At 42.8% G+C, this 26853-nt stretch overlaps 1 protein-coding gene across 5 annotated transcripts in view; it reads left to right on the forward strand.

Annotated features, from left to right (window-relative positions):
- The window catches only part of zeb2b (zinc finger E-box binding homeobox 2b), an 88621-nt gene that overhangs the window by 53359 nt on the left and 8409 nt on the right, over window positions 1–26853 (forward strand). For 3 of the 5 annotated variants that reach the window (XM_051427374.1, XM_051427377.1, XM_051427375.1), the window contains exons 3-7: window positions 13026–13280; window positions 18839–18907; window positions 21417–21605; window positions 22710–22924; window positions 26147–26255. In XM_051427374.1, coding sequence (XP_051283334.1) covers window positions 13026–13280; window positions 18839–18907; window positions 21417–21605; window positions 22710–22924; window positions 26147–26255 — 837 coding nt within the window. The remainder of the gene's footprint in view (window positions 1–13025; window positions 13281–18838; window positions 18908–21416; window positions 21606–22709; window positions 22925–26146; window positions 26256–26853) is intronic. The other 2 variants (XM_051427376.1, XM_051427378.1) reach the window with 1 other exon arrangement.

A 26853-nucleotide genomic window follows, 5' to 3' on the forward strand; every position in this document is an offset into this window, starting at 1 on the left:
ACTTGCTCTCATTGTTCACTGAGATGAACCTTATGCATCTAAAATGGAAAACATAATGTTGGGAGGTGATTTAAGTGATTTCATTTTGCTGTTGAAAATAAATAAATAAAGCTAATCAAATAAATTGATATAATAAAGGTTGGATCTGTAAACATGGAAGTGGTTGCTGTTTTGAACTTTCCGCTTAAGCCTTTAGCTTTCTTATTAAGGTGTAGCACAGTATGTGAAAGAGCCCTAGGTATCCACGTCCCCCACTGCTCCCCCTCCTGCTTCCACCCTCAACTCCCACCATGTAATTAAAAGTGTAGTTTTTGCCCTCCTACGGCTAGATAAGAAAGACAGGTACAACATGAAAAAAATGCAACTGGCAAGAGGGAAAAAAGGAAACAAAATGCCTCGGTTTGCTCCTGTTTACTCCCACCCACGTCATGTATAAGTCATGGGCTCTGGGGCCTCTGACTGCAGCGCTGCCTGTTTGTGCCGTTTACCGAGATGGAGAGAAAGGTTAAGTTGTGTCATCTCGCTGCTGTCTTACACCTGGCGTACCTTGCCGCTAGCACTGTCTAATACACGCATTCACACGCAGATGTTGTGGTAAATAGGAAGGTGTGCAAAGTCTCACATCCAGTGGTGATCACAAAAAGGCCACGGATGTGAGCTGAAATCGATTCAGAAAAATGAATGCATGAATATACGTTTACATCTTTAAAATGCACTCTCTATGTGTCTGAATGTATTTACCACATAAAAAGATGCTTTACCTGAAAACTGTTTGCTCTAGGGTTGATTTCTGATGTGAAATATTCAAACACAAACTAATACTATAACATGGTTTGTCCTAAACTGTGCATTTAATATAAAGAATAGAAATGTCAGTTTACCTACCAATACATCCATGTTCACGTATAAAACCTGCTTTTTTTTAAGATATGAACGCCCATATTTACCATATTTTATGCATTTACCTAGGCAGCATGCTCAAGTGTATCATGTCCACTTAAAATTGTTAATGAACACATATAGGCTGCTGTGGGGGTTGGACCGTGTGAGTTTGGGGTTTATCAGCCGTAAGACACTGACACCACGCAGGCTCTACAAGCTGTCGAGATTTGACGGAAAAATCCTGTCCAATGTATAAAAGGAGCTCTTCCAGGAGATGGTCTTGGACACTCAGGTTGTTGCCGTGACAATAAGCTGTGCCCCTTACAGGCGCCTCCCTCCCCTCCACGCTACCCCCACCCTCTGGCTGGCTGGTAGCTAATTGGGAACTTGGTAACAGTGTCAGAGAGAGTCTCCTTTCTCCAGAGGGCTCTCCCTCTCTGCGAGGGCCCAGGCCACCTCTCCAGCGTGTGTTTGTGTGTGTGTGTGTGTGTGAGTGATATACTGATTGGAGAGCTCAGTTTGCCGGTTTCCTGCTGGGGACAAGGCACACACACACACACACACACACACACACACACACACACCCACACACTCACGCGCGCACACACACACACACACTCCCCATTTCCTGGTGCTTCTTTGATACCTGGTGGGGATGCTATTCAGGTGACAAAGATCTGCTCTGTGCATATGTGTGTGTGTGTGTGTGTGTGTGTGTGTGTGTGTGTGTGCGTGTCTGCGTGTGTGTTGGTGGGGGGGTAACAGATGTGATTTTACACTCTCATTACCATGTGAATGAGGCCCTGGGCCCCCAGCTTGGCTCGGACCAGAGAGGAAGAAGAGGATTCAACCCTCCTCATCCCCCATCCTCACCCTCCTGTGGCCCCTCACCTGGACCCCCCCACCCCCCAGTTCATCCTGTCTGATCTCTTTAGTCCATCTGAGGTCCCCGCTTGACCCCCCCTCCTTCATTCCCCCTAAACACACACACACACACACACACACACACACACTGATCGACCTTTAAACAGCTGGTGACTGGCAGAGTTTTATGACAGCAAGAGGTTTCACTCTCCCCTGTTTTTTCTTATCATTGTCAGTCTCAGTTCAAGACTTTTTACTACTCATATGTTATAGACACACAATAAACATACATTTCAGTAGGAATATTTCCTAAAGTCACACAAACTCTCCTTTGTTGCTTTTGAGGAGTATTGAGGCCGAGGTGGCGGCAGTGAGAAATGGTTGTTTTAGCTCTCAGGTGCTGTTTTTCTGAGATAAACACAGCCGTGGCCTTGTCGCTGTGGACAAGAATGCAAAACAACCTTGGCCAGATCAAACTGGTTGTGTTCACTGCTATCTGGCATCCCGCTCGACAGTTTGGTGTCTGAAGTAAAAGGTGAAGGAGTCTGGGATAAATGCCTGTAACCTCTTTGACGTCTCTATAGCAGCTGCAAGGTGGTTTGCTTTGAAAAAAGATGATTTCAGCTACTTTTAGGAAAGAACATGGAGCCAGGCATTGCTCTTATATTGTTTTGGGGAGTCCCTAGTGTTGCTTAAGTGGAAATTTAACCCGTAACCCTGGCACTGTCGATGCCTTGCTCAATATACAGAACCAAATGAGATGTCCTCAGTTCCCTAAATGAAATCTTCCAGCCTGGATGAAAGATGAACTTCAAGCAGTGATTAATTCTTTTTTTTTCTTTCTTTTTTTTTTCAAAATAGATGCATAGCATTTGAGAAAAGAAGCTTTCATTTGTTTCTTTTTACCGGCTGGATCTCATTCTCTCCCCTCCTGGTGTAGGAAATCAGCATCAAAAGCTTCTGTTAGCCGGTAATTACAGCTCAGGTTCTGCTTAACTGTTATTAACAAAAAAGTACAGTAATCTGGCCTGGCAGTGCAATATGTTACCGTAGCTTTCTAATTAATCTTACAGGGAGTGTAATAAATTTACAATATCAGATTGGCGCAATACTGTATATAGATTTATTAAAGCTTTTAATCAGTTCTGGCAAAATTAATTTTGCAATGATTGCTTACATTTGAATTTGCATATACTTAGTGCAAGTAATTTATTTTTATAGATTCTTTTTTATTAAAACGAGGCACGTGGGGGCCGTCAGGGATGAAGAATTGCTGGATTTTGCCTCTCTGTGCTGCGAGGGAAAGAGTTTCCTCATAGGTGCGAAGTGAAGTTGACACACCACCTGTCCCGATTGCATGTGTGATCTGTCAGATATTGTCAGAAAATAGCTGTCTTTTAACATTTCTCTGTCGTATACCACAGGATGGTTTTGTTAGATGTAAACTCTGAACTTTGTGACTCTTTCATCCCCATTTCTCTGTGTTTGTGATCGAAGAGTCTTTTTGAAAGTCACTCTGAATTAGAGCAGGATATAATTTTACATTTTTTAGATCCAGCCCCACTTTTGATCCTCTAAATATGGATTCAAGCTTTGAAAAGTTGTTCCATGCTTGACCAGATCATTTGGACTAAGTTCCCTCAAAGGTTTCAGTTTAATGACCCAAGACGAACAACTTTAATCCAGTATTATCCTGGCCTTATTCATCATATTGACCAGATGTTACGTCTTTAAAGCAATCTGTTGTAGCTTCACACGTTACTTTTAGTTGAGATTTTTGGTTACGTTAAAAATATATTCTGAATGTTAGCTCTGAACTGTTTTGTATTGGAGCTACTTAAAACATGGAAAAAACTAAAGTCAGGTATGTGTTCTGATTTGTTTTCGTCTTCATCCATAATCAAAGTAGATCTTCCCCTCCCTTCTCGTCTCCCTGTTTTCCTCTCTTGTAAATACTCACAATGACACAAGCCAACAGAGAAACACACACTGAGGTACACAGGAACACAGATGCACACTCCCACACACTCGCACTTACACACATAAACACATAGACTCGCACACACAGGAGTGGTGTAGCACTTCCAGGGCAGATAAGAGTGATTCATAAACAGATGAACCCAAAGCAGATGTGTTATCATGGTGGCGCTGCGCACAAAGTACTGCAAGGCCACACCGGCTCTCATGGGGCTTTCACACACACACACACACACACACACACACACACACACACACACACACACACACACACACACAGTAAGCCAGGTTCCAGTATTAAACAGACAGACCTGATAACAAAAGGCAGTGACTATCAATTTGGCGCCCCGTCCTCGCTCCTCCTCAAAATCTAACCTGATACGAGGCCATGTCAGCAGTTTCCACCACCTGAGTGTGTGTGTGTGTGTGTCTCTCTCTATTTATATGTCAGTGTGTTCTTTACATGTGTGAAAGCGTGTTTCTATTTATAAAAATGTTCTGTGTGTCGCTTCATCATGTGTGTTTACACATCTATTTCCATGAATCCATTTTGCTGCTGTGTCCTACGTGTGTGTGTGTGTGTGTGTGTGTGTGTGTGTGTGTGTGTGTGTGTGTGTGTGTGTGTGTGTGTGTGTAGGCCGGGGCGTGGACTTGTGGCATTGAGCCACGGTGTCCCTTTGAGACTGGGCAGGAGGAGGAGGAGGAGGAGGAGTGGAAACGAAGAGAGAGAAAGAGAGAGGCCGTAGAGAAAGAACGATTTAGATAACAGTCTCAGCTTTTGGCACGCACGCATACACTCACACACACGCACTCACACACATACACACACACTCGCTGCTATCGGAAACACATTATTATTGGAGAGAGCTGACCACAGGAGAACCCTGGCAAGCACCCTGAGATAGGCTCTTATATTTTTCTCCCTCCCCAGGGAAGAATTCATGAATTAAATCTTTCTATTAAAGGTAACCCTTCCCGCCTCCCTCAAGAATACAAACCAGAAGACAGAAATTCTTCATCTTATGGCTGCAACTAGTGATTATCTTCATTATTGATGGATCCCTTTATTATTTTTGATTAACTGATCAATTATTTCCTCTGTAATATGTCAGAAAATAGTGAGAATGCCCATTGTAAGCTCCCGGAGCTCGGGGTGACATTTCGTGAGAGATATAAACTTGTGAATATTTGATCTGTTTGCTCAAAAATGTCTTACGGTCGGTCAAATTTGTTAGTTTCTGTTGATCAACTGATCGATTAATTGTGAAATTATGAAACAGAATTGTACAAATTATGTCTGGTTGCAGATGCAGTTTGCGTCATGTCCGTATTTGTGGAAAAAAATCATTTTTATTATTTATGAGTGATCTTATCCAAAAAGAAACGATTACAACAAAAGTGACGAAAGACTTAACTACTAAAATGTTTATTATCATCTTTTTTTTTTACAAAATTCCCAATGTCTTATTTGGGAGTTTGTTTTCAATTTTTCTTCAAGTATTGCTTTTGTATTAATATATGCATGTTTATGGCATTAGTATTCAGCTGCAGACACGCGTGTATGTGTGATGTGTCTGACCCTTTATTATTGCAAGACAGACTCCACACATCTGCGTTATTAGCTGTGTTTTCTACTCGGTTTTAACGTGCAGGTGCTCTTGTCACAACAGTCGCTGCTCACACTGCTGCGTCTTCTTCTTTACAATTTACATTTATACATCGGCACACACACACAAAGCCCCGCAAATTTCCAATACTTTAAACTACTTGCTGCATTCATTCAGCTCGGAGCATAAAAAGGGTCTTTATAGTGAAGGGGAAATTAGCGATGGTCTCTCTTATGTGTGTGAGAAGCACCGCTTTGCCTGCGACGACTCCAAAACTGGAAGCAGTTCACCCAGCAAACGGTTTCTTTTTTTTCCTTCAGTGTGTGTGTGTCTGTGTCTGTGTGTGTGTGTGTGTGTGTGTGTGTGTGTGTGTGTGTGTGTGTGTGTGTGTGTGTGTGTGTGTGTGTGTGTATTTGGTTAGTTACAGTAATTACGGCCCAATAACTGACAGCCAAAACCAGGCAGGAGAAAGTAGAAGGGGGCTGTTTTTCCTCAGCCGCGCGCAGCCTTGCTGCCGAACATCTGCTGAGAGATTTGCATATTAATTAACCCATATTAACTCTAATTATTCTGGGAAATTATCAAATAAATTAAATTTTCTAATTTTAACCGTTTTTTTCCCCCCTCTTCCCGTTGCTTGACGTGTGTCAGGGTAACATCAGGAGGCGAGGGGAAGCTCACCTGAGCTAGAATAAAAAATATATCTTCTCTAAACCCCCCCTCCACACACACACACACACACAGAGTTCCTCCCCCTTTCCCTACCAACATTTCCCTCCTCTGTTCTTCTTCTCTGAATTCTCCCTCCCACTCCCCTGGCCTGGGAGTCCTGAGGGCAGCCAGGGGAAGCTTTTGTGTGTCTTTTTTATTCTTCTTCTTTGGCTTGTGTGACGAGGAGGGGGGGGGGGGGTTACTTCGAACATTTGTTGGAGGCAGGAACATGTGTGAACTGGGGGAGGAGGAATAGGAGTGGAGGGGGGAGGGCACAGATGGTGAATCCATGCAGGACCCGGCAAAGGTGGGACCTCTGAGCTGTTGAGCAAACCTTGAAGCTTTCTCTGCCTCCCTCTCCCTCCCCAGCCTGTTGCTCAGGCCTCCTCGGCAAATAAATGGGACTTTAATTGAATTAGAGTCAGTGCTGCTGCGAGGGTCTCCTCACGGACAAAACCCAGCAGCGATTTGACAGATGCGTGGCGATGTGCTGGAAGTTTCAACCCAAACGATCACAAAATGTTTCTCCATCTGATACTGGTTTTTGTCATTCACACGGCTTTAAACATTTAAAGATATTTAGGCACCGGTTTCAGAAAATGATGCAATTAATGCAATGGGCGAGCATAAATATGATCTCATGACTTTTCAACAGTCAAATAAATCTGTTTGCTGTATGCGAAGCCAAAAGTTGTGTGTTGTGGAGGTTTTTATATCTGGTTGGATTTTTGGAGTTTTTCTCCAGTTTCACTATATTTAGGACCAGTTACAAGGTTTTGATTGTTTTCCCTGTAGATGAAGGTAGAAACACTATAAATTTGCAGGTTCTGACTACTTGTTTGAGAGGTTTTTACACCCTGACATAAGAACAGTTCCTGTTTATTGTGCTTGAAAAGTCAGGTTTTGTTTTCCCTATTACAAAGTACTTGTTCATGTTAATTGTCTGGCTGCTCACCATATTGATGGTTGCAGAAGGATTTGTTTTACTTCTATTTACTATTTTACCTTCTGTTATTTCTACTTCATTCTTAAAAAAAAAAAAAAGTTTAAAGCATTTCTAAACACGTAAATAGTAAAACAGTGTTGTCCTCAACAACTCATATCGGTCAAACGCACACTCACTCACTCCACTTGTCAGCGACACACCCCTCCCCCTCTTTATACAAATGCACACACACACACACACACACACACACACTGCCCAGACAGACACACATACACTCCCTGGTTGCGTTTACACTTCACTGAGTTTTCACCATTCATCGTCTCTCCCAAGTCGCCCCCTCCCCTCCCTGGCCCTCACCCTCACTCTCTCTCTGTCTCTTTTCAGAGCTTTTGTTTGCCCTCTGCCACCGTCCTTTCACCGACTTGGCCCTGATTTGCCCCTTGTGCTCGATCGCAGCTCTCTCCTTGTGCTTGCACCATTATACTGAGACAAGATAGCACAAAATATCCAAACATGTCTGCTATTCTTTTGTCTGGCGTGACTTTGGTTTGAGTTTGCTCCTGAGCGGCACTAATATACCCCATTTGAAGGAAAATCATTACCTGAAGATATATTATTTTGAAAATGAAACATAGCACTTTGGTCAAACACTTAACTGCAAGCCTTTAAAATGAACTTAATCTGTTTAAATTTAGTGATTTTCAATGGTCAGACCTTTTTAGCTTAATCTTAAATTTATTTTGTCTCATAAAAAAAGCAAAATAAAGAATAGATAGAGAGGATAAACTCTCTATCAATGCCTCCAGTTACTAGTAAGTGTTTTATAAAAGGGTTCACTTCTTAATGGTAATGTTTTAGATTTATTTTGGATGCAAATACAAGAATATATCAAGAAAAAGGAAGTTAAATTAAAAGAAAATGGTTTCAAATGCCAAACAAAATTCAAGACTCCTTCAAAACATGTAAAAGAATTAGTAGTTAATGTAAAAATGAGTCAACTGTGCTGAAAAACTCTGGTGTGAGGTTTCCATCAGACTGTAGTATGACTTACCCGGGGAAGTGCTTAAACTGTTGCAGACAGGAACAATGGCAGACAAAAGGTCATCATGAAAATCCGCTACCGCTGGCTTTAGCCACAAGGCAGCGACCTCGCTTCCACCTTAATGCCCTCCTACACACACACAAACACACACACACACTGACTAACAGAGCACTCCTGCTTCCCCATCTCCCTCGCAGCCATCCAGGTGATCCGCTTGGCTCACATTCATGAGACAGGGAGCGAGCGTGAGCAGTTATCGTCCAATAGGGAGAATGTCCCGGCTCATTATCGGCGTAGGAGGCCGAGCGTGTCACCTGGAGCTAAGCCTCGACACTCGACTAAAAAGTCAGCCGGGGTTAGCGTGAGAGCGCGAATGTGGGTGTTAGTCATTCTCCCCGCAGCGATCACCTCTACCGTTGGCCTGCTGAACAGAAAGAGCTCTCTTTCTCTCTGGCTCTGAGACTCGAGCAGGAAGGCTTTCAGTGCAGCCGCCTCAGGGCACTGGACGACTACTTTGGGATCGTTAAATAAATGTGATTATACTTGTTAGCACTGTGAAATGTTTTTTCTCAACGGAGTGCAGGTGTAGCACCTCTCAACTTTGCTGTAGAAGGAAAGATTTTTAAGATGAAATTTAGATGAGAGATTCACCCTAATTGCTCTTTTCTATGTTATAGAGAAATCTTGCTAAATACCTGAAACTCTACTGTACCTCCCCCTATGGCTGCTAAGAATGTTACATTTGGTTTAATGAGGTTGCATTAGTATTGAAGCCCTTGAAACTTTGACAAAAGTCGGTCAAAAATCAGCTATCCATTGCTGACTGGTTGCAAGTCTGTGCAACCTTGCAGCTTTATTTCACTTAAAATAAAGTGAATTACGGATGTTGTCCAACACGTATGTCCTGGTTTTTGCTTGGTTATGATGTTTTTAAAAAAAGGATGAATGTGGGTTTGCATGACATTGAACTTTTAACCAGGCACGTTTGACCAATTAAGGCTGTCATCACCTCTCCAAGATCTAAAAGAAATCAAAGACTCAATACAATCGTGAAGAAAAGCAGATTTTCTGACATTTTATTTTGTGTGATGCTCTTTCAGCTTGACAGAAGTATCATGAATACATACCGTACATGCAAAGTTTTTCTGACAAACAGTTGCATGGGGTCAACATCAAAGGCACAATTTGGTGGCCGTGTATTCCTCCGAGTGACTTTGGGTGTCTTTGAATGCAGCATGTGGTCAGACAACTGTTGTCAAAAGCGCACACCAAGTGAGTTATCTCTGGGTTTTGCAAGAGTCGATTATGACTCCAACATTAAAGGCGTTTTTGATCACTGGAGCCATTTGTTCACTGTCAAACCTGACGCTTTGTAAATATAATCATTTTAGATTTGGAGTTTGTTTCCCGGCACTAAATTAATTCCACTGGCTTCTCAGTATCTGCAGAATACAACTGTCACAGCTGAAGTATTGCCTGTGCCATTGTTTTTTTCCTTCTTTATTTATCTTCATCAAAGAAATGATGAGATTTTAATAAGACTTTTTCCCTTGCTCTCTGGTTCTCTCTGAGGCTGTCACTGCTTGATGCTTGTAGCCACCCTAATCAATATACAATATTCCTCTCCTCTCTGTACTTTTTTGTGAGTGACAGAATAATGCCAGGCCCGTGAAAGGGTTATGTCAGATAGTTTAAAACCCGATATTAAACAAGAATTGCGCTGTTACATGTGTCATTTTAATTATCTGAAAAACTCAAGCCAAAGAGGCTCCCTTTATTTACCTTAAATGGTGGGAGAAATAAAAAAGAGAGGGGAGAAGAAAGCAATATCAAACAGGTAGCAAGAGTTTGTAAAACGTCAGCCGTAATTGCTTTTGTCGAGGATGACACTTAAGGTAAGAAAAGGAGAGAAGAGAAGAGGCATTTGAGAAGTAAACATTATCTTTTCTTTGTCTTTCTCTCTCCTCAGCGACACAAAAGACTGATTAAGAGTGAGGTTCGGCTGGAGGGGGGGCGAAATAACTGCCTGCAAAATATTAGTAGGTTAGAATTACTTTGTTGCGTGACACAATACCAATAGATGCTTCATGCTCGGAGAGGGAGAGGCTCTTGTCAGCAGTGGCACCTAAACAATGGCGGCTTTCTTGACGTTAATACTACGCGTTTGACTTGACGAGCACCCCACTGTCATTTTGCCTTCTTGGAGGTATACGTTGAATGCGGAGGAGACAGCTGACGTTTGGAGAAGATTGCGTCTACTGTAGCTTTCAGAGACAGTTCAACGCCCCCACGCAGAAATGTGTTCAGAAACTTGAGAACAAGACGTCACGAGAGATAAGAGAAAACAGCAGGAGACAGAAAATGGTTCAAACTGGTGACAAAAATAAAAATGAAAGGCCCACTTTGCTGCTTTAGGATTTACTTTGAAGACCTAAATTTTCAATCTTGCCCTGAAAAGTTTTTGCGCAGAAGGTCCACAATGCTGCATTCCCTATGTGGGAGTAAGTCAGAACGGTGTGCCTTGCTGCGGTGGATGTGTTGCTAAACAAAAAGAAGCTCCCTCGCTCCTTTTATTGGGGAAGAATAGGCCCTTTAAAACCTGTCCAGCCTTAGATAATTTCATTCAGCCGGCCCCTGCTCCGCCGTCATTGAATCTGCATCCAGAGATCAGGTTCACAGCGACGGGTTGATAGCTTCCCAAGCCTCTTGGCCTTTTGTTCTACCAGGCCCGTGCGGCTGCCCCCTCCTCTGGAAGTTGGGGGACACAGAGCTGATGGGACATTGCTGAGAAAGGTTCAAAACCTCAGGGGTGAAGGGGCAGAGAGAAGTGAATTGCAAAATGATAATTTTGTTGTATTGAAGGGATGCCAAACTGAGAGATTTCTAAGTTTGACAGTCTTTTAAGTGATTTTACGTGATCATCTAGATGTTAAACAGGTTAAGGCCTTTCTCTTTTAAAATCCACATATAGCTTTTCAAATAAAGGCACAATATCAATTGTACCAAGGTAGATGTGGACCACCCAGGAATTTCTAACGTCTCTCTCCAGTCCTCGGTCTCCAGCCTCGGTTGCCTTTTTTGTCATCTCCAAGGAGCATTACTGAGTCTGAACTTGCCTAAACCCTTGTGATCACACCTCTTGAAAAGGTTTTGTTTCTTCCGTCGATTGGTATTCGAGGCAGGTCACCGCACTCCCACCCTCCTCCGCCTCCTCCCCCCTGTGCCTGCTTGCCACCCTCGTCCCCCTCGGCCTTCCCTCCCACGTTTGAAAGCCCTGTTTTCATTTTAATTTGCACCTGTTGTGCAGTTGTTCGCTGAAGGCAAGTGCAGACCAGTCAATCGCACAGAGACGTGTTAGGAGGAGGTGTGGGGAGGCTTATCTTTTGATATGTATAATGTCTTCAAAAATGTCATGCATGAACTTCATCTGGTTGGCGCTCTTGATTCTGGGAAAGTTCGAGAGGCACGGACACATTCAGGCCTCAGTAGGCAAAATATGGCAAGTAAAATGCTGTAATTAAGCTTGTTGATTCCTTTCAGGGTCACAGTGTGAGGAGTTTTGCATATTACACTCTATTTATGTGAAAATGTAACATGACATGGCATCTCAAAGCTATTGGATATAAATCTGTTGATTTTCACCAAAGACTTACGAGCTTGCTGCAGCTTTTTTTATTACTCAGAAACATAAATTCAGCTAAAGCACATTAAAAAAAGCCTCCACCTCTTCACTATGGTGGCTCAAACTCCGGGCCCTCCCATGATTGGCTCTTACCGCAGAACATTCCTGTACAAGCTGCCAATGAGGTGTGTCCCCATGTGATGCCATGCTTCTGGCTCGCCTAGTGCTCCATCTGCACTCCTCCAATAAGTCTTCTGATGTCCTTTTCTGCCACAATTTACGCTGCGGCGAGTGTGCGCTGAGAACCTGCCGATGGTGGTGACTAATTTGCACGTGAGCCACCTTTGATTGAGTTCACAGCCCTTATTTACAGGCCGTCTATTTTAAGAAAAGCAGGCATATGTCTGCGACTTGAGTGTTCTGGGACCGGGCGGGCCCTGCTGATGCTGCTCTGGAGTTTTGAGCGTGTGTGTGTGTGTGTGTGTGTGTGTGTGTGTGTGGTATGTACGTCAGCCTACCTCCCTGAATGTGTGCACTCAGTAGGCCTCAAGGCCCTGACGTGTCTCTATATTTTCATATGTTAGGAAACATTTATGTTTATGTTCATGGTTCACTGGCAATGCAAATGTGAAGACATCCGAGGGATACATGTGATGACTAATCTAAATTACTATAGGTTAAGCCTTTTGTATGCATAGCAACGACATTTGTAATATTGTATGTGCTATGCTGAGCATCTCAAACGTGACGGGTATGCGCCGTAGGAGAGCCGTCCTGAAAGGTGCAGCTCGTTGGCATCCGAGGCATGTGAGCAGGACTGAAAATTAGTGGCTATTTTGGCTCGCATCTCCTCGACAGCTGTCTGCCCACCGCTGTGGTTCAGTCACAGATTCCAGTCGCGGATGCTGTAATTGGGGTGTAACCCACAAAAAAAAAAAAAAGAAAAGAGAAAAAAAAGCGCCTACGCCTTGGACCGAGCAGTGATGTGGGGTGACCTTTTTAATCTGGGAATAAACCTCAATTTCCAAAACAAGTCAAAATCCCTTTTGAGATTCCTCTGTCATTTATGTTTAGAGCTTAATCACATAGCTGACACTTCATCCAAAGTAGTATACGCCTACAGTCCTTCATCAATAACATTTCAAGCTGCCATTAATAAATAATGAAATGTTAAGTGATATCAAAAATCGGAAACTTAAACAAGAAGGATAAAGGAGTATCAATAGTTGATCATAAAGATTATTGCTGCACTAAAACAGTTGACTCCACCCCTTCCCTCTGTCATATATAACATGTACACCACATTATATCTCTGCCGTCCTTTCCCAAAACTCTCCTGTACTGACCAGACCTTGTCTCTCTCTTTGTCTGTCTCAGCTCTGAACTACGAGAATGTGGTGGAGACTGGCTCAGAGACAGAGGAGGAGGACAAGCTGCCGGTGTCTGAGGAAGACCCCCTGATCAACGGCACGGGCAGCCCGGCCAGCCTCACTAACCCAGAGGCCTCACCGCGGGCCGAGAGCCACAGCCTGCTGACCAAGGAGGAGGAGGACGACGAGATGCGGGACAGCGGCGTGGAACACATCTGGCCCGACAATGACATGCTGAGTGCCTCGGTCGACGGTACTGGTGAGTGTCTCGAATCAGATGGTGAAGAGACTAATTGTCATTGGTTGAAGTGAACCTCAGGAGGAGGAGTTAGAGAAGAACAGATTTCAAAACTATAAGTTGGCTGAAGGGCAAAAGGGTGATTTCTTCTCTTTCAAAATTTGGGTTTCAGTCAAGTTTTGAGAGTTGTGGCTCTGCCCAGTGAGATTTTTCAGATATTTTTTTTGCCTAATGAAATGTTTGTGAAACCAAATCTGCAATCTGTTGTCCAGATATGTTCCAAAATGATATGTCTGCTGTCTGAGAAATGTTACCTGCACCCTTAGAAAGAAAAAAAAGCACAAAATATAGGGGAGAAAATGGAATTAAGGTATCATAAAATTGTAAAATATCATATTGTTAACTATTAAGTGGCCCAATTAACCTTAGTTTACAATAGTATTCAGAAATCTGGTTCAACAAATTTATTAAAAACAGCTTTCAATCTGCCTGCTACACCAGATGTGTGGGGTTCAGGTGAGCTGTCAATCACAAAAACAACCACTAAGCTGACTTTCACATTCTTCATAGCGAATGTGTGCACATCCTGCCACTCGTGGTATCGTCTTATGCCATAAACCCCACCCATCTGGTGCCCGAGTAGACTTAAACAAACCCCACAAAGCGTTTTGCAAACACTGCTTGAGCCAGGTCTGACGGTGAAGCCCCAGCGATGCTCCCTCAGCAGACAGACATGATAAACAGTTTCTTTGTGTGTGACGGAGACCATTTGGTTCATGCTTAGAGAAAAGTCCTGCTCAGAGCCAAACAACAAAAAATATTTACAGTAATGTATAAAACCTCACAAAAAAAAAAGCCTGTGAGCTGCAGAAAATGAAAACAATGGGAGGTGAGAATGTGGCTGATATGATTCAATGTTTCATCCTGCAGGAGATATGAGATGTGACATTACTTTTATTCAAACTGTATCAGTGTTTATGGTATTTCAGCTACTTCCAACAGTGACTGATGCCGTGTAACACCTCCTCCCTAGCAAGCTGCTTAATCCCAGGCAGGTGATGCCTTCCCAAACTTGACTGACTTATCATCTTTTGTTGAGCAACTCCGATTGCAGGGGCCCCAGTCACGGATGCTTGAAAGATAAATACTTTTAATTAGGGGGCAGGGTATAATCATTAAAGGAAGCCAGACTGCTGCAAAAAGTCATTAACAATCTTAAATGAAATTTTTATTTTTATGATAGCCATTTACATGTATAATAAGAGTCAATGATTCTTGGAAGCATGTGACAGGAACAGAGTATGGCGAGAAGTCATGTAAGACAGCCAATTTAAATGAGCTGGGCCTCGCTATTCATTTCTGCTAATGAACTAGCTGTGCACAGTGCCGAAAAACGGAGGAACATTCAGCAGTCTTAAATTTTAATATGGGGGAAAATTGCACATTTATTAGGGATGAAAAAAACTTAGTGGGTATCAACATTTGCTTCTCCTAAATAACAGTTCACACTGGCTCCTTAAGGGAGGGGGGAGAAAGAAAAGACAGTTTGGTAAATAAATCAAGATAAAGGATAAACAAGCTGTCGTTGCATACGGTAATTGTTTATTTGATAAAGACCTGCGGTGCCATAATGTCTGTAATTCGACTATGTTGCAATTCCCAGATAATATGCTTCTTGTGTGATAAAGTGTCTGACATATTTCGGAGAGCAAGTCAAGTTCATTAGAGCGTTTGGGAGTCTCTTTCCCAATCTTGCGGGTGCTGTGTTTCCCAGCCTGTTTTTTTTCCTCGGTGCCTAAGTGTCTACAGTGATACCTCAGCACATAACTTAGGCCTGAGATAAGTGAGCAACCCCCCACCCCCCTCCTCCTCTCTACTCGGACTGATTTGGTCGTCACTCCCCTATCAAGAGTTTTTACACAGGTCTTGGAAGTGTGAGGGAATGTAAGCGGCTGTAGACTTCAGAAGTTTGGGAATTGCAGTAAAAGCCCGCAAAAGATTGGACAGATGTCCCCCCCAAAAACACAAACGGACACTTTAAGGACTCATTTTATTTATCGTGGTGCTTTAAAAGTGTCTTTTACCAGAGAGCAACACAGCCTGAGACATAACTAATGCGTGTAAGAAAGAAAGTGAAAAAAAAAAACAGTTTATCGCCGAGCCTCTTCTGATTCCAGGGCACAATCAGAGTCTTGTGTCTGGCGTTGTCCTTGACATTCCTTCATCCCACAGTGAGGCTGGACGCGATGTGCTGGAAAGCATGACATCATTATCACTGACAGACATTTTCAAATAAATCACCTGCGTTCTGTCTTTGCCCTTTTTAAACTCTTCTCTAGGGCGTCAGGAGGATTTCTGACTTAACATTGCAGCAATCACAGGCTGTAGAAATCCAACTTCTTTCCTCATGTTTGCTCCATCCTCAAGATACATGATTCGGAAAAAGAAATGTTCTGTTTTATGACATTATTGCCAGATTTGGCCTTCTGTTTTTGATGAAACAGTGGTTCTTGTTTTCTTTGCACATTTATGAAGTTTGCAGTTATTAATTTGTCATTTAAACACCTACTGCATCCAGGAGTTCCCCGTGTTGTTCAATCATTGCAGTGTTTCAGATGCTTTTCCACCCTGCCAAAAATAAAATCCAGAGGGAAAGCACTGTATTCTTTGGCTGTAAAATGCTCAAATTTGAAGGGATGGAACATTGACACAAAATATCTGATATTGACAACATGAGTCCAAAAACATCAGAGATGGCATCAGATTTTAAAAACCTGTTTAAATCCAGTCTTGTTTTGTGTCTGAGGCTCTGAAGCTAGTGTGTGCGTACTAGACAGACTCAGGATGAATGAGGCTAAATGCACAAAGGCAGAACTTTAAAGCGCCTGTGACTGCGGTGACTGGCCATAAAAATAGGAATGTTTTCAAAATAAACAGCATCAGAGCTGCTATGAAAATAGGTGGAATTATGGTCAGGCCAAGGTATTCTGGACTCCTCCTGAGTCCAGAGTCGACTCTCGAACCTCAACATCGCTCTTCAAGGATGTGTGTACCTTACCGCCTCAGGTCTCCTGTGATTTACTACTAACAAAACACACTTTTCCAGCAGTTAGTGGACAGTTTCATCCAACATGCTTTCCACTACCAAAAATAGGCACATATTTGTGGCATAAATGATTCTGAAGAAATCAAATCCCTCTTTTTTTTCCTTTTTTTTTTTTTTTTTTTTTTTTTTACATTGCTTGTGACATTGTGAAATTTGAGATCCTCAAAGGAGATAAAGCCATGAAATCGGACATGTCTTATAAAATCTGTGTGTAAAGGAGGCTCTGCAGCAGCAACATCAGTTCCTTTTCTTACTATAGAACGACCAGGCACCCAAGTCACCACAATGACACTTTGTCCCATTTGAATGTAGCTCAGACTGGCATGGATCTGTGCATGTATGTGTGCCAGAGGCTGTAGCAGTGAGGTGTTCGTGGTATTAGCCTACCTCCTACTGGAAGCAGCCGTCCCTCCCTTTAGACCATAGATAACAAAAGTTTTCCAAGGTAAATAGGGGAGAGTGGAGGGCCTGTAAATCCCACCGGTCATCCCCTTGCGTCAGACCAAAAGTATGCAGCCAAATTTGATTACCCAAAGCAAACACGGTGCCTACGAGGACACAGTAATGTGAGGGAGTTTTGACCGTGTTCAGCGCGAAAAAGGGGAGGTTTTCATACATACTGATACCAGTGGGTATATTTTAATCTGTGGTGGAGGTTTGTTTTTATCTGTTTTGTCTTGTCATAGCTTAATTTATGTTGTTTAAAACCCATTTATTTTCTCTTACTGCGACTGCGGTTTTGATGCTGTTTGGCAGACGTGCAATCAAATGTACAGGAAAAAAAGAAAAGAAAAAAAATCCCAGCAACTGGAAAGTTAAACTAGGACTGAGTCTAGAGTCTGTCATTATTCTCAGAAGCCATTGACAGGGGTATTTATCATTTCACCGCAGAAGCCAAATCTTTAATTTCAAGAAAACCCTGAATTGCAAGCCTTCCAAAGCATTCCACAACTATTAAGCCCATTGTTTTTAACTAAAAATACAAATTTATTTTGTTTCCTGCTTTTGTGTAATGTAATGTAACCAGGATAACATTATTATCAACAATACACCCACCACCTTTCCTGTAATATCTTAGCCAGGTTTCTCTTATGTAGGCGCTCATCCTGGTTTAATAGCCATGGGAGAGTCAGATACATCAGATCCTGCTGTGGACTGGTTAAAAAAAAAAAAACTTCACAATGCAACACTTGTAACGTCCTTGCAGGAGCAGCAGAGCAAGAACAGATGCGTGTAAGGCACACAATGCAGGTTTTTTGTTCATTTTTTTTATAAAATACAAAGCCCCCATGTTCTCGGAAGCACCTTGATTTAATTTTTACCGACGAAGCAGGAAGGAGGGACCCGGGACTCCTTAAGCTGATTGTCCAGTCAGTGTCCTCCTGTCGACCGTGGGGGGATTCATTTGTCAGAAGAGGGTTTGTTTACGAGCCTGTCAAATCCACCGGTTATTTACTGCCGCCTCACCTGTGCCAGGACAATATCTGCACAGACTGGGTGCCATTATCCTGATGGGCAGTAAGAACCTGTACTGTTTGAACCAATGCTCCTGGGGGGTTAGTTAGTTAACATTTTTCTGAGCCAGGGTTTCTCTAGGGGGCAGGAGTAACCTGATTGGTTGATGCAAATCTCAGTAGGTGGAACCAAAAATCTTATATGTCCAAAATTAAACAGCTTAAATTTACCCAGTAAGAATTGATTTGTTGATTTAAAAGACTTCCAGGCGTCGTAGGTGGCTCTCCTGGAGCCAGGAACAGTTTGAACAAGCAATTTCATCTTTCAAATGCTGCTTCCGTCTAACAAAATTACCAGAGAACATTAATTCTTTGTCTCCACCCATCTGAGGTTTACCCCAACCAATGAGGTTATTTCTGCCTCCAGAGCAGCTCTGCCCCTAAGAAATGTTTGTGCAACTAAAACTCTTAATTTGTGGTTAAGGGTTGTATTCTTTTCAGTCAGTAGCAAGCAAGGCACCAACTCTCTGTTAGGGGGTTGTGGCAAATCAAAAAAATGTGTGCGCTCACAATACTCCAAGCAGCTTTGAATAAAAGCATCCACCAAATGACATATGATAAAACAAGCGTGATCCTGCATGCAGAGGATTGCAGCAGCGTCACAGCCAGGGAGTAATAAGCTCAGCCTGCGTGTTGGCTGGAGCTCTATGATTGCTCAGGTGGATGTGCTCCGTGTTGTATTTAATCGCTCTGTTTGGCGATTGAAGCTTTTCTTTGCCTCCCCCGCCGCTTGTTGTCATGTTAAAGGTAAATAAGTCACTGTCTGGCCCAGATGATAGCATTCATTAAGCATGCCGAACAAAGCCGCGGCGCGCTGCAATGCACAGCGGTGCCTTTATTGCTTTCTCCATACCTTCTTCTTAAAGGCCTCATTGTCAGCATTTGTGGGGTTGGATGGTACACCGAGGTACTCACCCCTCCTTCTCCCCCACACCCCCTTCTTCTTTCTTTTTGTGCAGATGAAATAAAAGATGATTTTGACACCCTGGGGCCTGATGCCACTTTGCAGGCAGTTGGAAACGGTACAGGTGAGTTGAGTAAAGATGTGAATTTGTTTTTCGCATGTTGTTCTTTTCCCAAACGTCTACTTGACTTAATGTCCCTGTTACCTACATTGCAACATGCTATAGAACAGTCTGTGTGTGTGTGTGTGTGTGTGTGTGTGTGTGTGTGTGTGTGTGTGTGTATACATATACACAACAGAAACCTCAAACATGGCGTGTCCCAAGGTTCAAAGCAGCCTGGCAATCCAACAATGTAATACATCTTTAAATACTTTACTTTTTCAAAATTCTAGGTCTAATGCACACAAAACGTCTATTTTTGCAGGTCGGTTTTAAAAGGTCCAAAACTCAAAGTAATTCACAAGAAGGCAAAAAATGACAGTTTTGGTTTTGCTGCTTTCTTATCCTATTAATCATCTTGTGATCAGATTTATCTTGTGGCTTCAAGTTGGCAACCGCTTCTTTAAAATAACAACAACAGAACAATTACATACACAAACTGTGAGCGGTAATTAAAGGGAAATCTTGTCTTGCCGACTCAATGACTACTAAGACAAATCCCTGTATGTTTAGGCAGTCAAAGTGATTCTAATTTTTAGAGCCTTTGATTACACATGCTGTTTTCAGCCTCCCTGGTTAGCTAAGCGAGTCTTAGTGTGTGTTTGTGTCCCGTTGCCGACTCCTGGTGGAACCGAACCCTACCTGCCATTTTTCATTAAGCCACCAAAGCTGATTTGCAGCCACACACCCCTCCCTTCCATGATATCATCCTGGCCACCCTGACAATTGGCCCCGGACGCTGTTACGGTAAACCAAACTCACCCCACAGAACGCCACGCAGCCCTGCCTCAAAACCCTCCCTTCAGCTTTAATTACTATTACTTTCTGCTCGTCGTGGTGTTTTCTTCTTCACTTTTTTTTCTCTCTCTGTTCTGAAAAACCAAGCACCGCAAATGTTTTCCATTTTGTCTGCTTAAAGGAGTTTTGGAAACAATACTGTGGCACCACTGTGGAAGCTCCCCGCCACTAAATCACATGTGATTTCATTTAAAGACATGAGCAGTTTGATCACGTCCCGTTGCCAAAGCACACTTTGATCCAGGTGATTTCCTCCTCTACTGCAAGGAAAGTCGGTTGTTTCTCCTTAAAGAAACATTTTACTTTCATATTTCTCATCCAGAATGACTCAAAAAGAACTAACATGAAGAATAAGTGCTCATTTTATTCAGTTCGAATGACAGAGAAGCTTGGTAAAAACATGAAATAAACAACATTTCATTACGCTGAAGGTTTTTAGGTTTCAGTCCAGAAACTGATTACACCAAGCCGCACCCTGGTCAATCATCAGTCAATGTTAAATAGCGGCTTAAAACCACTATTATCACAACATTCAGTCTCTCACAATTAGCTTAGCAATCTTCAAAAGCCACAAAGAATCATCTAATGAGAGTGCTGTATATTATGCTATCACAGTTATCAAAAGTGATCCATTGGCACCGATGACATTTCTGTGCCATTTTTGACAACCAAATATCTACTACCTTGACCTTTCGCAAATTGGACCGCAAAGTCATCACGGCCTAACAAATCGCTCTTTAAACCTCACCTTGGCTCACAGTCTAAAAGCCTAATTAACAGGGGATGAAGTCTGATGAGACGTCACTTGGTTTTTGGTTCAGCATAGCCAAACAGCCTCCAGAATTTCTTCAGGTTGTAAACAGTGTGTGTGTGTGTGTGTGTGTGTTTTGAAAGTCGGCCATCCCCTTGACTAATGAAGGCTGCTGATTTCTTTTAGCTCCGGTTTGTTTTTGGAGGCAGCTATCTCCACACTGCAGCTTAAGAGTTTCCCTGAAGAGAAGGGACTGGGAAATAATTTGAGAAAACGCATTGTGTGGCCTCAGCACTTTGGCTGGCTTAAGATACATTCTGCTCAGCTATGGCAAAGCATGTCTCTCTTTTTTTCTCTCTCTTTTTTTTTGGGGGGGGGGGCTGGTTTGTGGTTTGGCCCCGATAATCTGTTCAACACAGAATCAACAAAAGCCACAGTCTCTTGATTGACCTTATATGTGAAAGTCGATACAAAGAAACGAGGCTCTGTTGCTGATTAACCCAGGCTGGTGTATGTATGTATGTATATGTCTGAGTGTGTTCTTTTTTTATTTCACAGTCTTAAACTCAAAATCTGATTTTATGTCATGAGGAAATTCAGTGAGTGAAGGTTTCTTACACATTGTTCCTCAGCAGCTCATGGTAGCACAGTTATCTCTGACTTTTGGCCGGATTAAGTTACAATTCTTATTTTAGCCGCCATGGCGTGACAAGCAAACCCAGTAATTTAGACGTATTCTCCCCAAAGCACGGCTGTAATGTTTTAGGGTGGCTGTCCTCATCGCATTTCCACCAAGATGTTCCCAATATCCTCCTGTAAGACATTTCTCAGGGGAAGAAATGAATCCAATTTATTCCTCCCCCTCTTTCTCGATTGGTCTCCTCCTTCACCGTCTCTCTTCCTCTCTCTCTTCCTCCCCTTCAGTCAAGAGCGTCGATTGCACTTCAGAGTTCGAGGACTTCTTCGCCAAGCGGAAGCTGGACGATGGCGACAGTCACGTGGTGAGCATCGCAGAGTATCTGCAGCGGGGCGACACCGCCATCATCTACCCAGAAGCCCCGGAGGAGCTGTCCCGCCTGGGCACGCCGGAGGCCACCGGTCCAGAGGAGAATGGTACGGATCCTGTCAGCATTAAAAGATACCTTTAAGATAGGCGTTAGATTAGATTATTCGGTTAGGGCTGGGTATGACTGAACCTCAATACTTTTTTCAGTACCAACCGAAATGTGTTAGCATCATGCTAACCAACTCTGTCATACCAGAATTATGTTGAGACAGGTTACATTTATTAATTAGTAATTAATCTTGTAGTTTGTATTAGGAAAAATGTGCTACTTCCACTTTAAAAAGTTACAGTCTTGCTTTAAAGCACTTAAACAAGGTGCTGAAAATGTTTTCTCTCAGGTACTGTACTGACCGGTAGTGACGATACAACTATACACAGCCCTTGACAGATTGAGATTTTCTATGCCAATATTAAATCTGGCCTCCTCCTGTCATATGAATGTTGCAGTAACAGAGCATACTTGCTCAGCTAACCTCACTTGCACCAGCAAAGGTTAAAAAAGAGAGAGAGAGAGAGAGAGAGAGAGAAAAGGAGTGTGGACAGAGCAGCAGCTCTTCCCGCTGACACGGCCGGGCAGCTGTTGGTCCCACAGATTCACCGGATGCCTTGGTGTTTACCTACAGTCTTAAGCAACAGCTGGGCAGGGGCTTGAAATCAGATAGTGCACCTCTGAAGCTCCCCGGAGGAAAAAAACAGGGGGGTTGAATTGGAATGGGCTCATGATTCATGCTGCAGACATGATGAACGTGTCAGTGGGAATGGTATTAAAAAGTGAAGGCCGTTTAAAGCAATTAGGGCGGTATGGGAAATTATATGTGTGTGTCAATGAGTTTGTCAGCTTATGATTGTGAGTATGTGTTTGTGTACATACAGTGTCATGTGCCTGTTTGATACTGTGTCAAGGAGTGTAAGTGCAGTCTGTAAAAGTGTGTGTGTGTGTGTGTGTGTGTGTGTGAGGAGTCGGGAGGAGGTCGTGGTGTGGCGGATGCCAGCCTGACACTGTGGCTCTCATGTGGAGCAGATTGCAGAGATAACTCCCATACCACTCCTGGGCAGCCCGCCCGTTAGCTGCCATTGATTCGCTGACCTTTTGGCCCGCTTTCCCTTCCCCTTCCTCCTCCTCCCCCCCCTTCCCGCTGTCTCCTGTGCAGACCTGCCACCTGGAACGCCAGATGCCTTCGCCCAACTGTTGACCTGCCCCTACTGCGACCGGGGCTACAAGCGTTTGACATCGCTGAAGGAGCACATCAAGTACCGCCATGAGAAGAACGAGGAGAACTTCGCCTGCCCCCTGTGCAACTACACGTTTGCTTACCGCACTCAGCTTGAGCGGCATATGGCCACACACAAGCCTGCAAGGGATCAGGTTAGGCAGATTTTAATTTTTTTCTTCCTCATCCTTTCCTTATCTTTGAGTTTTTTCTCCTCCTTCTCTCTCTGTCCCCTATCTCATTTCTAATGTGCTCTGATCCCTCGGAGAAGAGAGATCATTTTTTCTGATTGGCAATCATTATTAATTTTTCATGGCATTTTGAAGATGCAGATCCTTTAATGGTAATAACTTTAATTGAGGCCCTAAATGGTTTTTTGATGGCCCTCCCTGATATGATTTTCCAGTCTCGTGTTCACGATCGAATGATTGTGTGAATTTCCAATTTGGAAATTTTTATCAGCTCCTTAACTTCACTTCACTCCTGGCCTTTAATGTTCTTCTGGTGCAGCCTGCAGTCGTAGTACTCCATCAAACCCCACCCCTCCCCCCCGCTTCTAATTTCATGCACTGCATAAACATCTGTGTATACTTGAATTTTCTCGAGCGATTTATATGCTATATGTCTGAAATATAATGTGAATCTGCTGGCAGTTAGCATGAATCACCTTAAAGTCCTGCGAGGTGAAAACACATCCACTAGTCACGGGTGTTTAACTCGCTTGTCAGCTTTAAGTTGAAGATGTGGGGTGAGATAGATTGTGGCAAAAAAAATTGCACGCTTTCAGAGTTTTCGCACATTGGGGGATAATTATAACTTCTCAGTGAACTAAAATTGGAGCAGTAAATTTTAAAGTAGATGGAGACTGTATTTGTGCTTGATTATAAGTAAGGAATTTGTTTTTAAAAAATGCTATGGTTTTAAGACCTCCAGTTCATCTCTAAAATAAAAAATGCTATGGTTTTAAGACCTCCAGTTCATCTCTAAAATGCAATGCGTCTACTTTTCTGATTTAGATACACACTGAAATGTGATATTCACTTGTTTAGTAACTTTCTGCTGAGAGAAGATGCCTTAAAGCAAAAATGTAAAAATAATTAATTGAAAGCCTAAAAAATGTAAAAAAGTGATAAAAAAATATATATTATTTTCTGTTTGTATGTTGTGTATTATATTACATTCTGACAACAGGTTGGTTTTTTTTATCATTTAGAATTACTAATTAGCTGTATGTTCCCTGTATTTACAATAGGAGAAAAATAATTTGTCTCTTCTTTGATGTCTAAGAAGTTCCTCCACTAGAAACACCTTGTTATGTCCAATAGTAAAAGAAAACCAAAAATCTGTTATTCAGCCAATAACAAATGATATCATGTACCCTGATGCTCTGCGGTGTTCCGTCCCAGGTCGTGGGTGTTGTGTTGTGCTCTCTGAAGCGAGAATGACAGGCTCAGACTGTGGCTGATTTGATCAGATGTCAGCAGCCAGCACTTTCACCTGATCTACCAGCTGGGTGTAAACGTGAGCAGATGGGCCGGCAGAGTGAGCCGCTGTCCCAATCCTCATATTACGATGCTGTTGCTGCTCCCCTCCAGAGTCGAGTCAGTGGCCAAAGACTCCTATTCATGCACTGCAGGTCCTTTCACAAAGCTGGTTATCTTGATTTGTAAATTAGCTGGATTGTTTAAGTGGCAATACTCGAGATGACATTGAGGTGATGTCTTACTTGGTTGATTTTTTTGTGGATGCAGTTTGGTTTTCTGTAGGTGGCGCTCTTTTCTTTGTCTTTTCAGTCATGATATCTATGGCTGCTCATGCTAAGCACCAAGCTTCTTCTTTTTCTGTTATTTAGGACAAACCACAAACGTAAAATATGTCACTTCCTCTTCGATGTGACAGAGACAATCAAACTGAACATGTGAAAATGTACATTTGGCAATTAACAACGAACTCAGGAAGACTCAGGAGCAATCAGATTAACATAAAGAATAATGTCCTGATAGGTAAACATGTGCCCTGCTGTTCTGTCTCGTATGTTTACAAGCCTTAATACTCCTCCTCCTCTTAAGCAATTAGCTGAAATATGACTAATTAGAGGTTATACATATGCAAACATCCAGTCAGGTCCCCGCCCACAATCAGCAGTGGTGGTGTTCACACCGACAACGAGCCATAGAGGAGAGATGGAGCATTTTGCCGGTGCCATTCACAATTAAGAGCGCCGAGCAATTGTGCCTTATTAGCAGTGGTGGCGAGACTAAACTTTACCGGGCAGGGGTCCTCAAGGGGGAAGTAAGGGGATGGTGGTGGTGGCGGTGGGGGCGGAGGCACCGAAGCAGCTGTTGCTGTTTGTTTATGCAACTCAGCAACATACGAGCGGTGGGGTCCCTCGCCGGCGCTTGGCGGGGCCCCCGACTCTCCCTGCTTGATCTTTGAAGGTTGGGGCTGTTTGAACAATTCCTCCCAGTCCTCCCAGTGTCCTGTGCGCCACCATCTGTCTCCCCAGGAATGTGGGTAGAGTCAGCACACACCCCAGCATTTGTCAAGGCTGAACTGGGAGGAGGGAGTCGCTGTGTTTTTCCCCCTAGCTCAGAGAAAATGTGTCTTTTTTTATTTACTAACCGTTTAACGTCCTCAGCTCCCAATAGGAATTAATTGTTTCATGAGTGACGAGCCAGGCTTACACACCCAGTGTTGTTGTTGTCGGTGGTATTATATTTAAATTTTTTTTTTCTTTTCAAAGAACAGGCCTTGTTTGAATTGCAAATTTGATGGATTGCAACTGATGTTTACCTTTGAACAGCGAATCAAGGCTCGGCCTATACGCTCTGTTCTGTATCCTAAGATTATTAAAGAGACATTCAAAGATTTAAAAAAAAGACCCAATTACTATGAGACATTTGAAACTGTTCTGACAAAGTACAAAGTGTAATTCAAATGATGTGAATACAGGTATGCAGGGTGAAAGAGCTCACAGATGATTCTGAATACCTTTCAGACTGATTAGGCCCAAATTAATGAAAAGTAGATCAGATCGGTGGTTCTAATGAAGGGGAAACGCTCTAAAAAAAAGACTCTTTTCATTTATTCTATTTTCTGGGCTGCCAAATTCTAAAGGCATGCCTCCTTTGGCTGAGGAGCCAGGAAATTAAAAGGTATGTGATTCTCTCTGTTATCGCCGCCGCTGCCTGTAGTCGCTCAACGGAGGTGGGAGTAGAAAGCCAAGATGCTTCGTTGGCGACAGGAGCTGTTTGGCTTGTTGCTTGTTGTCATGCCGACCAATTGTGATTATTTACTGAACTCTCACCCCCACTGATGTTTGTGCATTTTTTTCAACGTGTATCTCTCTCTTTCTCTTTTCTGTCCCTCTCTCACAGCACCAACTGCTCAACCAAGCGGCCGGCAACCGCAAGTTCAAATGCACCGAGTGTGGCAAGGCCTTCAAATACAAGCACCATCTGAAGGAACACCTCCGGATTCATAGCGGTGAGTAGCGGGAGGAATGTTGCCCTGCTCTGTGAATATTCATAACCATAATTTAAGAACACCATGAATGTGTAGAAATTCCTTGCAGTTTATTTTTGACCCTCCCTGCTGTTGATGGACATTGAACTCTGCTCTCAGGAATCAGTACAGTTGCCAAGTACAATATTTGCTTAGAAATGTGTACGTGTGTGAAGCATATCAGCGAATTTTGTTTTATTTATCAGTTTATTTGTTAGGGACAATGTCCACTGACCAGCAGGAAAACAAAATAAGGCAAAGTTGGCTCAAGAGGCTCATTTTCACCCGTTGCCCCTGGCTACATGTTAAAACACTTTAAGTTATATTGTTGCAAAATTAACATATAAAAAGTTTTCACACTCAAATAATGTGTGTGAAGACATAAAACAACAGACCCCTTAAGAACATGTTATACCTCACATACTGTATAAGATGTATTAGTTAGGTAATGAATTATGTTTTTTTCCGCCGTTACTACTATAACTACTTTTGTGTACAAAACTTTAATGTGCAATGTCTACTGAATGTAAACAAAATCAAAATCAAGCTACTAATTTGATGCTATTGTTCATTTCAGTCT

The sequence above is a fragment of the Dicentrarchus labrax genome, unplaced genomic scaffold (assembly GCF_905237075.1).
Source record: "Dicentrarchus labrax unplaced genomic scaffold, dlabrax2021, whole genome shotgun sequence".
Taxonomy (NCBI): domain Eukaryota; kingdom Metazoa; phylum Chordata; class Actinopteri; family Moronidae; genus Dicentrarchus; species Dicentrarchus labrax.